We start from the raw sequence: 16,372 nt of genomic DNA on the forward strand, positions 1-16,372 counted from the left end.
CCGCCTTGCACGCAGAAGGTCGGTGGTTCGATTCCCCGGCCAGGCAACACCAAACATTTTTCAACGGTGGCAAAATACCCCTCAGTAATGTTGGCGACATTTCCTGAGTATTTCAGCCTTGAAAAACTTCTCTATAAGTGGTGTCTTAGGACACGCCGTTCGGACTCGGCGATAAACAGTAGGTTCCATATCATTGAGCTAAATATGAATCGGGGTGCACTCATTGATATGAGAGAAGTCTCCCTTGTCCCGTATGGGATGTTGTGGAACAATGTTTTTTGTTTTATACACAACGGAAATGGCATTTGAAACCCAGACCCACTGGGTTAACCCGGTTATATGTAAACGGCCTTTAATGCTCTTAAACATGTTGTAAGTGTATAGTCTAATACGCATATTAAATGATTTCGTTTTACGAAATCCTAGAATGAAATGAAGTGTATTTACATCTGTTCTTTTGCGTCATTTGCTTACGCACACAATCGCACATACACACTTATACAATAACACAAACACACGCACACAATATATTTATTCAGAAAAAATAGGAATTTCACAACACAAATGTGTATCAAATAACTTAAATTAATTCCAAAAACAAAAAAACATAATTTTTGCAAGTTTTTTAACCATTTATTTTCACTATTGTCGTCGTTTGAGTATTTTTGTTTTTCTACAACACACACAAACAAACAAAGACATCATAAAACAGTTGCATTTGTTGGTAGTTTATGACGAAAAAGCAGGGTTGCGTATAAAAGTATGGTGTTTTCGTGCGTTGTTTAGAATAAATGACGTAGCTTTAATTTCATATGTAAAGTGCATTTTAAAGTCGCGAAGTTTGCAAACAAAGACCCTAATTGAGTCAGATGACTAGCCCCAAATCGTTTCGTGCGTCATCTGGTAGGAAATGAAAAATGAGAGCGTTCTGCTTAATTAGTCTATGGTAAAACTTGAAGATTCTTGGACGTAAAGGAACAGAGCTACCGTGTTCAAAAGTAAACAAAACAGTCAATGGTTGCCACTCTCCCTTTCTCACTTTCACTCTGTTGACAGACCATGGGTCGGTCTCTTGTTAAAAGACAACACAGTTTAAATGGGTTCATTCATTACGTACCTACGAGTTATTAACATTTAACTTGTTGTTAAGTTTATAACAAAAATAATATACATATAATTAATAATAAATAAAGTCCAATTTACATATACACATTAAATGATTTCGTTTTACGAAATCCTAGAATCAAATGAAGTGTATTTACATCTGTTTTTTGCGTCATTTGCTTACGCACACAATCGCACATACACACTTATACAATAACACAAACACACGCACACAATATATTTATTCAGAAAAAATAGGAATTTCACAACACAAATGTGTATCAAATAACTTAAATTAATTCCAAAAACAAAAAAACATAATTTTTGCAAGTTTTTTAACCATTTATTTTCACTATTGTCGTCGTTTGAGTATTTTTGTTTTTCTACAACACACACAAACAAACAAAGACATCATAAAACAGTTGCATTTGTTGGTAGTTTATGACGAAAAAGCGGGGTTGCGTATAAAAGTATGGTGTTTTCGTGCGTTGTTTAGAATAAATGACGTAGCTATCGTCATTTATTTTTGTATGGTAAATGACGCAAAATGTTGCCTGTTTTAGCAAATAAATGACGAAACAGCTCTAAATGACGAAAAAGTTGCTAATGTAAATTGGACATAAGAGTTTTTAAACAATATTCATTAACTCACAACAAATTTAAGGTATACTTATTTTTATTCGTATTTGTATATTGTATTTCCAAATTACAAAAAGGCCGTGTTTATTAAAAAAAGAAACTATGTTAAATGTCAAAAATACCACTTTTTGTGGATGGTAATGAGAGCCCTTACAGCCCTTTGTTATAGCCGTATTTTTTCTAATTATTTTTCTAAAGACACACGTCTTTTTACTTACTAAAATTTTTTCAGTAACTTTTCCTTTATACAACTGTCAAAATTTGAAACATTTGTAATAATAACTACAAATTATCGAATATGTAGACAGGCTTATGATATTTTGGATATTTTGGCTTTGTATATTAAAATTTTCCCAATTATTTGCTCTGTTCCTTTACGTGCCTGAGGTTACCATTTTTAAGCTGTAAAGTGTTCCCTTACTTTTAATAGCATACAATTTATATGATAGCAGCTTACCACTTTTACCATTTTCTGCCACTGTTACCATTTTTAAAAGTAAAGGAACAGACCAATTAACAATTTCCCAATGTGAAACACTGTGAGAGCAAACCAAATGACATTTTCACATTGGGAAATTGTTAATAATTGGGAAAATATTAATATCCAAAGCCAAAATATCATAAGCCTGTCTACATATTCGATCATTTGTAGTTATTATTACAAATGTTTCAAATTTTGACACTTGTAAAGGAAAAGTTGCTGACAAAATTTTAGTAAGTAAAAAGACGTGTGTCTTTAGAAAAATAATTAGAAAAAAGACGGCTATAACAAAGGGCTGTAATATTATACGTCAAAGATTTTGCCAGTGAAAATAAATAAAAAAGTACTTCAAATTGTTGTAAAATTAAATAAGCTCTGTTCCTTTACGTGCAAGAATCTTCAAGTTTTACCACTTTTTACTCGAAAAGCGTTCCTTTACTTCGGACACCATACAATTCATATGGGAACAGTTTACAACTTTTACTACTTTTGCCGGTTTTACCACTTTCAAAAGTAAAGGAACTGACCAATAATTATAATACAAAAAAGTAAATGTTGTTACAAAAATTTCAAAATATTTTTATACGAAATTTTTGTTTATTTTCCTTTTACAGACACCCCTAAATACTCTGTAGTAAAATTGTTTTCCTCAATTGAAAACTATAATATTCATAATAAAAATGTCCGAAGGTGTTTCTATAAAAACTGAACCCGTAGACAATGATTATAAACTGGAAAATCCAAACAATGATACAAATACACTAAGCTGCAATACAACAAAATTTGAAAATTTTACAAATATGGTAAATGTTATTAAAGAAGAGCAACTGGACTTTGATAAGATGGAAGAATCTTTACCAGAAAATGTCGACAACGCCACAATTGATATAATCAAAAAAGAGGACGTGGATGAAATTGACGAATTTTTACCAGAGAAGGTACTATTTTTTTTACGATAACCAGACCATGTTTAATATGACAATTCGCTCTGCTGTCGAATGGTATCCTCATATGGCTATGCATAGGTATAGTGATCCGGACAAATTTTCCACAATAAAATGTAAAGATCGATCTTCAGTTGTACAAAAGTCACTCAAATGCACATATTAAATAAAAGTGTTAATAAAAAATATACAAGAGTTTCATTTTTTTATCTCTATCAGGTCAACGCCGTTAAAGACCAATATAATATAGGGCAAGCCTGGCTGATACAGGATATTTAGAAAGTATCTTTAAATTGCTTGTACGTACCAGAGTCTATACAGTCGGACACTCAGCTCAAACTAGTTAGCCCTGATTATTTATGGGTACTTTACATGATATGTTTTTTACGTATGGCTTGTCACTTATATACAAAATGTATATGCAAAGTGACAGCACCTATGTAAAATAACATAAAGTAGCCATTAGTTTGCTGTCAAATACATTATTGTGACATAAAATACAAAGGAAATCAAATCACAATAATGAACAATCTATTACGTTTGTTGACAAATGTTGTTAAAAGAACTCTGAATGGCCGACCTTCTGCAGGCCTTGGTACGTACTATAGATATAACCGTTAATGGGTTTTCATGGTCATTCTTTGAAAAATAACGAGAAATTTCTGGCATAAAATCATGCCAATATTACATCAGGAACATCATTTTTTCTACGGAATCAATGACAAAACTACTGAAAAGGATAGGGAACCAATTATTCCACCATTTTGATTGCTGAAATTGCATTAAAAGTGAACATTTTAGAAATTATTAATCAATTATTTTGGTGCATCATTTCCAATGCTCAATTTAAAAATGTACATTTTTGTGTTCCTGTAAAAGTTTAATTTTAATTTAATTTATCATTCAAAACTGACAGTCAACGTACTTTTAGGACAATTTTCCGGAAAATAACAACATTTATTTAGCTAAAAACTGTTGAAATACAATATAGGTATACGGTATTATTTAGAGATTTCAAAAGAAATTTGTCAGCTAGTCTTCGATATTCAAGAAATAGACCTCGATGACTATCAGTTTTGCTTGCCAGTGTGTACTATACTTAAGTACAACGGCACTATAAACGGAATATTTTTGTATGTCATCTTTAAGACAACTTATAAGCTTACAAAATTGTTTTTTGAATTGGTAAAAAATCTCAACTCGTTTCCAAGTTATCAACGATTACATTTTTTATTTCAGGTTGCATCATTTTCAGTGACAGTCACTGTATGTATGTATATGATTTTATATGGTATAATTTTTTTTTAATATATCACATTAATTAAAGTTAGTTTGTGCGTGACCTTTTCAAGGATTTTTTCATAGTGATTTGTGCGCCTAATTTTAAATAATTAAATAGAATGAACTTTATAACCCTAGTGCACGTATGACATTAACATCAAATTGTTCTAAAACGTTCACTTCTCTTTAAACAAAAATGACACTAAATGACGCTCTCTTTAAAAACTTTTTACACCACAAATTTGAGCGTGTAAAAAATAGTAACATGGTTGCCGGGGTCTGATTGGCTGGTACATTGATTTTGACATTTGTTCCAGCTTTCTGACGTTTTTTTCCATTTTTGCGTTCCCGAACTTTTTGAAAAAACCTTTGTGTGCGAATAATTTATCTCTCTTACTCTCTTTTACGAGTTTTGCTATTAAAAAGTACGGGAACAAAGCTTATATATTTTCAATTTAATTTATTTTCCTTCACCTATTTGTTGAATAATTTTCGGCAATACATAAATTATTTTTAATCCTCCACTGTCCTCACAAAAAAGGCGGCAAAACAAACAAAACAGCTGTTTTCACTGTGGAACCCGTGAGAACAAAAAAAAAAAATTCTCTTTGAAAAAAAATCCGTCTCATTACATCCCACATTGGGATGACAGCCAGGTCAGTTATGTTAATGACTGCAAATTTCTTTGACGTTTTACATTTTTTCGTTTGTTGTCGGAATGTTTATAAACAAATAGTTATTTTGAAAAAAAAAAAAATAATATGTATCTCTAACCGTATATATGTACATATATTACCTTGTGCCGTCCGTGTGTGATGATGATGATAAAAAATGCAATCGATATTAATTTTATTCAAAATAATTTAGTATACACAAAGAACAATCGATTGAAAACCGCGTATTATACCAAGTGCCGACCGGAGAGTTAAAACTAAAACTGCGTGTGTGTCATGGCAAAACGTTACGAATATGGCAATTGTGTATCGGTTTGTCACAGTGGGGTAGAGTGTCGTATTATGAGTTTGTACTAAACCAGATTAACTCAGTAGGTTTGGGTTTCAAATGTCAATTCCATAGCGCAAACGTCAAAAAAATCTTCATGAAGAATGTTAACCCGGGAAAGTATCTCTAGTGTAAACGCCGTTTTAGATAAATCCATGCGCCTTTGATAAATCATTGAGTTGACGACAAGATCAGTGATGGCCAGAGTTATACACCGGTTACACTTAACCGGATTAACCCAGTGTGTTTGTGTTTCAAATGTCAATTCCATAGCGCAAAGGTCAAATAAATCTTCATAAATTGGGTTAACCCGGCAAAAAGATCTAGTGTAACCGTGCTATTATCTATGTTATATTTAGTTTGCACATAACCGGATTAATAAACCCACTGTGTTTCAAATGTCAATTCAGTTGCGTATGTGTCAAATAAATCGGCAAAAAGTTATAATATAAACAGGCTATTAATGTGATGTGACACTCGGGATAAATTACGAATTTGCTTCAGCACAATGGAGGAAGATAACCATATAACAGTATCCAGTGAATTTCAAATGTCAATTCCATTGATTGTATGTCAAAGAAATCCTCATGAAGAAGGTAAGCCCGGCAAAAACTCTAATGTTAAAAACTAATTGTTAAGCATGTTAACTCAATATTTATTTACAAAATCGTTCAATTAATAATTTAATGTAATACTGATTTGAAGTAAAAATATGTTTAATAACTCGAACAGCCATTTAATGTTTACTTTAATTAAAAATATATTTAAATATAACTAAATCTCACCATTTTAATTTTTGACGATTTTGTAAAATATATTTGACGATTTTAAAAATTGTCATTTTGACGATTTTCCATAAAAATAATCTGGCAGCCCTGTCTGTACGATAACTTTGCAAGTGAAAAGTACTTCATTGATGCTCAAAATAAAAAAGAGAGTAAAGTAGTGAGAGAATCACAAGAAAGTTTGTATCAGCATTCAGTGGTTGCTAGACCTGTGACCAGTAAACATGTGGCGGGCGTGTGTGGTTTTGTTCAGTGTCCGCACTAAAATTATGCGTATATCCATGCACATGTTTACTTGTCGGCTGCTCAACGACGACTGATTGTTATTCTCACATACGTTAACGTATATGGATGATCTTGGCTGTAAGTACTTGCAAGTACTCAGCAAGTTCTCAGTAACCTCTCTCCACTAATTTTACTCTCTCAAAGCTAAAAATTTTCAGATTGTTATCGAACAGCAATTTGCCAAAACTTGCAAGAAGTCAGGTGATTTGATAAACAAGAAGAAGAAGTAGGCGGAAAAGATTAAAAAAATAAATAATAAAATAAAAAAAATAGACACCACAAACTACAAAATAAGTTATTTTACTTATATTAATTTATTAATTTATTTCGTTTAATAAAAATACTCATAAATGACTCCCGAACGATTCATAAACGATTATAATCATGACCCAAAAAAGACTCGAAAAATAGTCCCAAATTATTCAACAAATCACCAATAAATGATTGAAATGCGAATCGAAAAAGACTTTATATACCATCAGAAAATGGGCAAAAAATGACTCGAAACTAATGCAGAGGAAGACTCATTTGTGATTTGCTTAGACGAGTCGCCTGAGGTTATGTTTTCCTACCGACAAAGGAGTCATTTATGATCAGAAAATGAGATCATATTCTAGCTTTTTAATCGTGCAGTCGGATCAAAAATGACTCGAATTTGATTAAAATTTTCAAAAAATGCTGGCTGGGAATAACTGTAAACACAAAAAATACACAAAAACAAACAGAATATGAAATAAAAATAAAATGGATGTAGCTTTAATTTAATATAAATTGTAAACAACATATTTAATAGCAATTTGTCAGATTATTTTTTGCAGTAATTTTCTAGCAATTCTTTTTGCAAATTCACGTATGTACACGTAAACAAAGATCAGCTGACTGGCATCTTATATCATTTTAGACTAGTCTTAACAACTAGGATTTGAAATTTGGATTTGGAGTCGATCTAAAATGACCAGTCTTAATTGGAAAGGAGAATATCTTTGGCCCAACAGTCGGGAAATTCAGTCTCCACAGTGAAACATCTGACAATGGTATGAGGCTGATAGACTTTGCAGCTGCAAAAAACATGGTAGTTAGCAGTACCAGATTTAATCATCTCGACATTCATAAGGGCACCAGGTTGTTTCCAGATCAAATAATCAATTTGATCATGTTGTGATAGATGGAAGACATTCATCCAGCGTGTTGGATGTACGATCGTTCCGAGGCGCAAACATTGTTTCGGACCACTACCTTGTTGCAGCAAAGGTACGTACCAGATTAAACGTAGCAAACAAAGCACGAAAAGACACAACGCGGAAGTTGGACATCGATGGACTGCAAACACAACAGATAGCCACAGCATATTCCACTCAACTAGCCCAATTGCTTAATGCGAGCACTCCTTGTCCCGATAACATAACAACACAATGGCAAAATATTGCCCACTCCATGCAAACAGCCGCAAAATCCATACTTGGATTCCAGAGACCTCCACAAAGGAATTCATGGTATGACCAGTAGTGTCGTGCTGCTACCGAAGGGAAAAATGCGACATATAGAGCTACTTTACAATCAGTAGCAATGAGTAGCGCACGAGAGAGATATCGGGAGAGAAGGAGAGAAGAGAAACGCGTTTTCCGCAAGAAAAAGAGAGAAATGGAAAAGCGGGAGTGTGAAAAAATCGAGATGTACAGGAGCCAGAAAAAAGTCCGAAAATTCTACCAAAGAGTGAAACATCAAACAGATTGCTTTGGTACAGGTACATCCTCCTGTAGAGACAAGCAATGTAATCTGGTAACAGATATAGATAGCGTGCTCAGGATATGGAAGGAACATTTCTCCAAACTGCTGGTATTCAATAGTAGCGAAGACGATGATACCACAGATCCAATCCCAGAAGATGGTATATAATGTATACCGCCCGGCCAAGATGAGGTAAACGCAGCAATCAACCGGGTGAAGAATAATAAAGCAGCAGGAGCCGATGGCTTACCAGCCGAGCTGTTTAAAACCGGAGGCGACGCGCTGATAAGGTGTATGCATCAGCAAGTTAGCACCATCTGGCAGGAAGAACGCGTACCCGACGATTGGAACCTGAGCATCCTGTGTCCCGTCCACACGAAAGGAGATAAGACTGTATGCTCCAACTATAGGGGCATAAGTCTTCTCCCTATTGCCTATAAGATAGTGTCAGGGATATTGTGCGAACGACTAAAGCCAATGATCAAGGAAATAATTGGACCATACCAATGTGGCTTTAGACCTGGCAAGTCCACCATTGACCAGATATTTACCCTGCGGCAAATCCTAGAGAAGACCCAAGAGATGCAGATCGACATAAAGCCGCCTTCGACAGCACGCTGCGTTCAAAGGTATTCCAAGCCATGTCTGAGTTTGGTATCCCAGCAAAGCTCATCCGGCTTTGTAAGATGACTTTAACTGATACTAGGTCCTCAGTTAAAATTGGAAAGAACCTCTTCGAAGAATTTTGTACCAAAAGAGGTTTCAGACAAGGAGACAGCCTTTCGTGTGACCTATTCAACATTTTGCTGGAAAAGGTAATACGAAATGCAAATGTCAAAAGAAATGGCACAATTTTCACCAATAGCCACATGTTACTTGCCTATGCTGATGACATAGACATCATGGAAGGATCCGTAAAGGAAGTAACTGATACCTTTAGGAAGGTCGAAGCAGAATCTGCGAAAGTGGGTCTGGCGGTAAACGGCGAAAAGACCAAATTGATGGTGTCGACGCGCAAAGCGTCCATAGAGCTCGGACCAACCGTGGAAGTTGGTACCTACAATTTTGAGGTAGTTAAAGACTTCGTCTACCTCAGCACTGCCATAAACACAACAAACAACATCAGTTGTGAAATTAAAGAAGAATTGTGTTGGCCAACAGATGCTACTATGGTCTAAGTAAGCAATTTAAAAACAAAGGCACATCTCGTCAAACAAAAATAACACTATACAAAACGCTGATACTACCCGTGCTAATGTATGGCTCCGAAGCATGGGTACTTACGCAAGCAGATAAGGCAGTGCTTGGTGTGTTTGAGAGGAAAATTTTTCGAAAGATCTACGGGCCGATTTGCGTTGACGGTGAATATCGACGTCGTATGAACCACGAGCTATATAAGCTATACAAAGACATGAATATAGTTAAACGTATCGAGATGCAACGATTGCGTTGGCTAGGCCATATTATGAGAATGAGCGATGATGAACCCGCTAAAAAGGCGTATGAATACATGCCACATGGCGGTGCACGCAGAATCGGCAGGCCTAAGCTTCGATGGAGCATACAAGTGGATGAAGAAATGGAAAGGCGCGGTATTCCAAAAAGTCAAGCGAAAAACAGAGAGGAATGGAGATCTTTTCTTAGTACGGTCTATGGAACAAATGTACTGTAATGGGCCAACGAAGTAAGTAAGTCTAAACGGGCTATTACCTTAACGGCCTGTTTCTGTATGTCGAAAGAAGAATGTGTGCGAAAGAAACACGTCCAAACTCTTGTGTGTTTTTCAAATTTGTTTTTTGTTTGGAGCAAAAGCAAAGGTAAAATTATTTCGAAAACTTAAGTTCGGACGTGTTTCATTCGCACACATTCTTCTTTCGACATACAGAAACTGGCTGTAAGTCTCAGACTCCAATAGTACGTTTAGACTTACGAAATCCACTTGATGTGAAGTGACAATTCCATAGCATATGAAATCCAGTCAATTTATAACTATGATTTATTTGACGTATATGGAATTGACATTTTAAATCGAGTGGATTTATAAATCTAAACGTACAATATTGCGCAGATTACTACTTGGGACATTCAAATGTATTTTTCAATTAAGGTAATGATTATAGAACGTGTAAAATTTTTTCATCTTTTGCATTTATTTTTAGTCTTTTATAAACAAAATTTGAATAACATATTAGAGTGACTTTTGCAAAATCCATTAAGATCCATCTTTATAGTATATTTGAGTGACATATTTTAATAGTTGTTTCTTTTCGTCGACAAGCCAACATTTAATGTGTTCCCTTATATCGGCTATTTCCTTGTGCAGAAACATTGAATTACGCTAACGTTGTTGTTTTTTTTTTGTTTTTTTTTTTATGCTATAGATTCTGTAGACAAAGGATGCTTCTTTCTCATATGTCTCCGCAGATTACCACCGTCTGTATACCATTTACCACATACTTCACAACTATGTTTTTTAGCACATACTTGAGTGGACTGAGCTTCTGGATGCAACATGGCCGAATGCCTATCAAGGCCCATTTGTGTAGTAAATCGTTTAGAACATATCTCACAGGTATACTCTGTATCTATAGACGAAGGATGTTTGTTTTGTATATGTACCCGTAGATATGTATCTTTTGTATAACAACTATCACATAGTTTACATTTATGTTTGTTATGTGTTAGAGTGGACTGAGCTTCTGGATGTTTCCGACTAGAATGCCTATCAAGGCCATATTGTGTGGTAAATCTTTTATGGCATATTTCACACTTATACAATGTATCATGTTTTTTTCGCATATGATTCAGTAGACTTGGACCATTTCTAAAACATCTACCACATATTTCACAAATGTGTTTAACAGGTCCTGGATGCACCCGGTAAGAATGCAGGTCAAGACTTTTTTGTGTAGTAAATACTTTATGGCATATTTCGCAGATATACACTGTATCTATAGACGAAGGATGTTTATCTATTATGTGTGCCCGGAGTGATGCACCTTCTGTATAAGAGCAATCACACAGTTCACATTTATGTTTGGTACGTGCTTGAGGGGAATGAGCTTCTGGATGCATAGTGTAAGAATGTACAGCAAGTCCCGATCCTGTAGTAAATTTTCTGTGACATATTTCGCAGATATAACCAGCATCAATAGACAAAGGATGTTTTTCTCTAACATGTCTACTTATACTTTTTACATTTATATACGAATTATCACATAGTTTACAATTATATTTAGTAAGTAATTGAGTGGAACGAGCTTCTGGATGGCTGCGGTAAGAATGCCTCTCAAGACCTGTTTGTGTGATAAATATTTGATTGCATATTTCACAGCTATACTCTGTGTCTATAGACGAAGGATGTTTATTTTTTATATGTGTCCGCAGATTCCAAACTTTTTCAAAACAACTACCACATATTTCACATGTATGTTCAGAAGATTTTATTATTTTTGAATGCGTCAATTTAGAATGCCTACCAAGACCTGTTTGAGTGGTAAATCTTTGATTACAAATTTCGCAGATATACTCTGTGTCTATAGATAAAGGATGTTTAGTTCTTATATGTAACCGGAGATTATAAACTTTTGTAAAAGAACTACCACATATTTCACATTTATATTCTGCAGGTATTTGAGTGGAATGCATCCGGATGGAATGCCAACCAAGACCTCTTTGAGTGGTAAATCGTTGATTACAAATTTCGCAGATATACTCGGCATCTATAGATAAAGGATGTTTATATTTCATGTGCCTCTGTAGTCTTTTATCTTCTGCAAAAGACTTATCACACAGGTCACAATTATGTTTAGTAGGTATTTGAATGGAAGGATGCATCCGGTTGTAATGCCTATCAAGACTTGGTTGTGTGGTATATTTTTGATTACAAATTTCGCAGACATACTCTTTTCCTATTCCATCTGATTTTTTATATATTCCATCATTTTTATTTGAAACTATGGCTTTAGGACCACTACTATCATTGTCATCTGGGTGTATATCCATTATTTCTAATTTGGGTAAGGATATCTGTTGTTCAATTGTTGTACTGGTTAGATGTTGTTGTATCTCATGTTGATGATGTACTTCATCATGGGTAATCGCTTTCGTACGATCATCATCAGATATCGATGTAAGTGATGACGACAGTGAGTATATGCTAGCTGAATCCTCTGACAAAAATTCGTCCATTTCTTCCACATCCTCTTCTTTGATTAAATCAATTGTGGATTCATTGACATTCTCTGGTAGAAATTCTTCCATTTTATCCAAGTCTATTTCATCTTTTTTGACATCATTCAGCAGTAGCATTTTTGTAAAATTTTCAAATGTTGTTGTACTGTAGCCTAGTGTATTTGTATCATTGTTGGAATCTTCCGTTTTATAATAATCGTTATCTGGTTCAGTTTTAATGGATAAAACTTTCTCCGACATCTTTACTTTGTATATCTTACTTCTCAATTAAGGAAAACGAGATCTTATTACAATGTTTTTAGAGGGCTGTAAAAAAGAAACAAAAATTACGTATGTTATTTTTTTAGTTTTTATAAAATCATTTTATTATACCCTACACCACTATGTGGGGAGGGTATTATAAGTTGGTTTTGCCCAAAAAGTTTGTAACGCATCGAAATAATGGTCGTACACCCATACTTATATATACCAAAATGAATGTCTCGACGAGCTGAGTCGATCTGGCTATGTGTGTCCGTCCGTCAGTCCGTCCGTCCGTCCGTCTGTCCGTCTGTCCGTCTGTCCATCTAAACCTTGTAATCACGCTACAGGTCGCAATTTTGATCCGATCGTCCCAAAATTTTGGGTGTTGATGAGGGTCCCGGAGGGGAAAAAGCCTATTGATTTTGGTGATGGTCGGATAATGTTCAGGGGTCGGAATGGGCAAAAAACTTATGTTGATAAAAAGACAACGCTTTTTTCCAAAGCGAATATCTCAGCTCCTATATGGGGTACACCAAAAGTAAGACCTGACAATAAAAGTAGAAAATATCACCTTTCTAATGATGTAAAGTAAGTTCTCGTAGGTGATCAAACAACGGAGATATTACAATTGTGGCAAATAAAACCCAAATTTTCATTCTTACGATTTTAATTATAATGACGAATATCACAGCTTTGGTTAGGGACTTTTCAAAAGCAAAGCCTGACTATGAAAGTAGAAGATCCCATCTTTACAATGATGCAAACTAGATCGGCGTAGGTGGCCAAAAATCGGAGATACCGCAATAGCCTGTAATTCATCCCATTTTTCCACTTTTTTTGAAATCACGCTACAGGTCGCAATTTTGATCGGATCGTCACGAAATTTTGGGTGTTGATGGGGGTCCCGGGGATAATAATTAGGGGTCGGAATGAGCAAAAACGTTATTTGGAGAAAAAGTCTACATTTTATTCCAAAGCAAATATCTCACCGCCTATAAGGGGTATATAAAAAGCAAAACTTGGCAATGAAAGTAGAAAATATCGCCTTTGAAACGATGTAACGTAGGTTGTCGTAGGCGGTCACACAACGAAGATATCGCAATAGTCGCTAATAGAACCCAACTTTTCATTTTTGCGATTTTAGTTATAATGACGCATATCACACCTTTGGTTGGGGACCATCTAAAAGCAAAGCCCGGCTAAGAAAGTAGAAAATCCCATCTTTAAAATTATGCAAAGTAGGTTGGCGTAGGTGGTCAAATAATAGAGATATCGCAATAGTCGGTAATACATCCCTTTTTTCTGCAATCACACTACAGGTCGGAATTTTGATCGGATCATCACGAAATTTTCTCACAAAGATAGAAGAATATTGATGTTGGTGATGTCGATAGTAGTCCAATATAAAATTAAATATTAATTATTTTGGTTCAGTTCGCCTTAAGTCATTTGTTATAAAAGCCAGATAGGTGAAAACTTTCGTATCTTCCTAAAAGGAATGTTTTCGAGTGAAAAGATTATGCACAGAGGTAGTGGTGTAGGGTATCACATAGTCGGCCCAGTACCGACTATAGCCTTTTCTCACTTGTTTTTTATATTAATTTTTTTTTAAGACAATCTTTATTTATGTTCACAGTCAAAATCGTCCAAATACAATAGGTCTGTACGATAACCCAAAAATTTGTACAAATTCGTACAAATTTTTACTGAATGCTGTTCGATAACAAAATTAACCAGCAAAAGAGAGCGAGTTTGGAGAGTTTTGTGACTGAGAACTTACAAATTTTTGCTGGGAAAATTTGTCCCGCAAAAATTTGCAAGTCTGATCAGCTGACTTTTAATCACCTGTTCAATGTAAACAACTCGAAATGTTGACATTTTTGACAAAGAAAACTTCACAATTGCACATTTTTTTAGATTCTAAAGCGTTGTGGATGTGATTAAAGCATTAAATAAGTAAACTGCAATTTTAAAATTTATGTTTTTGTTCCGTTTGGTTTAAAATATCAGAAGAAAAAAACAAATTTCTTACATTTTCGGAAACAGCTGTCTTTCTTGCAAGTTTTTGCAAAATGCTGTTCGATAACTTTCTGAAATTTTTCTTGCTTAAGAGAGTAAAATTCACTGAGAGAGGTTGCTGGAACTGACTGAGTAATTATTGCTGCGAAAGGTATCGTACACACCTAATATGGTATTTTTTTATCTTTAGTATTTCTCTATCTTTATGTATGCAGCTTTCAAAGATTTATAATTTATGAGCTTTGTTTCAGAACTAAAAAATTTTTACAATTTTTACGAATTTTACCCGAAACCCCGTTCCCGTACACTAAAATTGTAAAATATTCACTTTTCTTTAAACAAAAATGGCGCTGAATGACGCTATCTTTAAAAACTTTTTACTCGACAAATTTGAGAGTGTAAAAAAAGTAACATGGATGCCGGCGTCTGATTGGCTGGTTCGCCGTCTTTGACGTTTGTTCCAGCTTTTTTTTTTTGACGTTTTTTCAATTTTTGCGTTCCCGAACTTTTTGAAAAAAAAACTTTTGTGTGTGAACAATTTATCTCTCGTTTTCTCTTTTACGAGTTTTACTATTAAAAAGTACGGGAACGAAGCTTATTACTTATTTTTAATATTTTTCGCCAACTTCTTTTTTGTCAAATCAGCTGACTTCTTGCAAGTGCTGGCAAATTGCTGTTCGATAACAATCTGCAAATTTTTAGAGAGAGTAAAATTAGTAGAGGGAGGTTACTGTGAACAGACCTATTATCATGATTTCATCCCGGCGAAGGGAATTATCAATTATCTTTTCAGCTTTTTTAAAATAATGGACTTTTTATTCACTTTAAACAATTTTAACAATTTCCTTTAATGCAACACAGTGTGGAGCAAACCAACTGACACACACTCTCATTACAATCCACAACAGTTTGCGGTGATTTTGACATTTCACAGAAAAACACTTCCTTCAAACGTACTATTAGACTATACACTTATAACTCTGAAGCCACACACTGAAACTTTCATAAGAAATTTTCCTATTATTTTGGTTTGACATATATTCTATGAAAATGACAACTTAAATCGACTGGATTTGCTAAACCCAGCAAAGGCTAGGCTAAAGGAGCTATAATACACTAATATAACGAACAAAATATACCTTGAATTTTTTTAATAACGCTTATTTACTGTAAATGTATTATTTATTTTTTTACAAACTTCAGCAAAAAAAATTAAAGTGAATAACGCGTAGGTACGAAGTGAAGAATGGTGGCGTTTAAACTATGTTCTGTTATCGATTTAACAGGAGACCCAAGTTGTGTGAGCCAAAGAGATAATATTAGTTTTATTTCTTTACTTACCTGAGGTTAGCATTTTTTACCTGAAACGCGTTCCTTATATTAGAGTTTTTTTTGTCGGGTTAACCCACTTCATGAGGATTTAAAATTTGTAACAACTTGTCCCAATTGTTGCTGGAAGTCGTCTGTTAACACAAAAACCCGCAAAAGACATTTTGACAGTTCTTTAACTGAGAGTTTGCAAATTCTTGCTGGACAAATTTCTTCTAGCAAGCACTAGCAATTCTACTTCTTCCTGAAAACCATCAATCAAGGTACATTTATAGAAGGTATGTGCATGAATTACAACAACTAACAAATTTACAAAAACAACATTGTTGGTATCGAAA

At 34.5% G+C, this 16,372-nt stretch overlaps 4 protein-coding genes across 10 annotated transcripts in view; 2 read left to right on the forward strand and 2 right to left on the reverse strand.

The window, feature by feature from the left end:
- Positions 1-5,390, reverse strand: part of LOC141403733 (zinc finger protein 711-like) — a 170,980-nt gene extending 165,590 nt beyond the window's left edge. For 3 of the 6 annotated variants that reach the window (XR_012412885.1, XM_073986605.1, XM_073986611.1), the window contains exon 1: positions 5,246-5,365. The gene's annotated coding sequence lies outside the window, so the exon portion shown is untranslated. Of the gene's footprint in view, positions 1-5,245 lie in introns of all 6 variants that reach the window. The other 3 variants (XM_073986617.1, XM_073986612.1, XM_073986613.1) reach the window with 3 other exon arrangements.
- The window catches only part of LOC141403826 (uncharacterized), a 153,155-nt gene continuing 141,822 nt past the window's right edge, over positions 5,040-16,372 (forward strand). Inside the window, exon 1 of one of the 2 annotated variants that reach the window (XM_073986828.1) lies at positions 5,040-5,105. The gene's annotated coding sequence lies outside the window, so the exon portion shown is untranslated. Of the gene's footprint in view, positions 5,106-5,381; positions 5,451-16,372 lie in introns of those variants that run through there. The other variant, XM_073986829.1, reaches the window with a different exon arrangement.
- LOC141403779 (uncharacterized) overlaps positions 5,583-16,372 on the forward strand; it is a 137,184-nt gene continuing 126,394 nt past the window's right edge. The window contains exon 1 of the mRNA XM_073986734.1: positions 5,583-6,047. The gene's annotated coding sequence lies outside the window, so the exon portion shown is untranslated. The remainder of the gene's footprint in view (positions 6,048-16,372) is intronic.
- LOC141403738 (uncharacterized) overlaps positions 10,386-16,372 on the reverse strand; it is a 31,395-nt gene continuing 25,408 nt past the window's right edge. The window contains exon 2 of the mRNA XM_073986621.1: positions 10,386-12,749. Within this exon, the coding sequence (XP_073842722.1) occupies positions 10,620-12,683 (2,064 nt within the window). The 5' untranslated portion in view covers positions 12,684-12,749 and the 3' untranslated portion in view covers positions 10,386-10,619. The remainder of the gene's footprint in view (positions 12,750-16,372) is intronic.

This window comes from Musca autumnalis, unplaced genomic scaffold (genome assembly GCF_047663935.1).
Source record: "Musca autumnalis isolate F117 unplaced genomic scaffold, ASM4766393v1 scaffold_4, whole genome shotgun sequence".
In the NCBI taxonomy this organism is placed as follows: Eukaryota; Metazoa; Arthropoda; class Insecta; order Diptera; family Muscidae; genus Musca; species Musca autumnalis.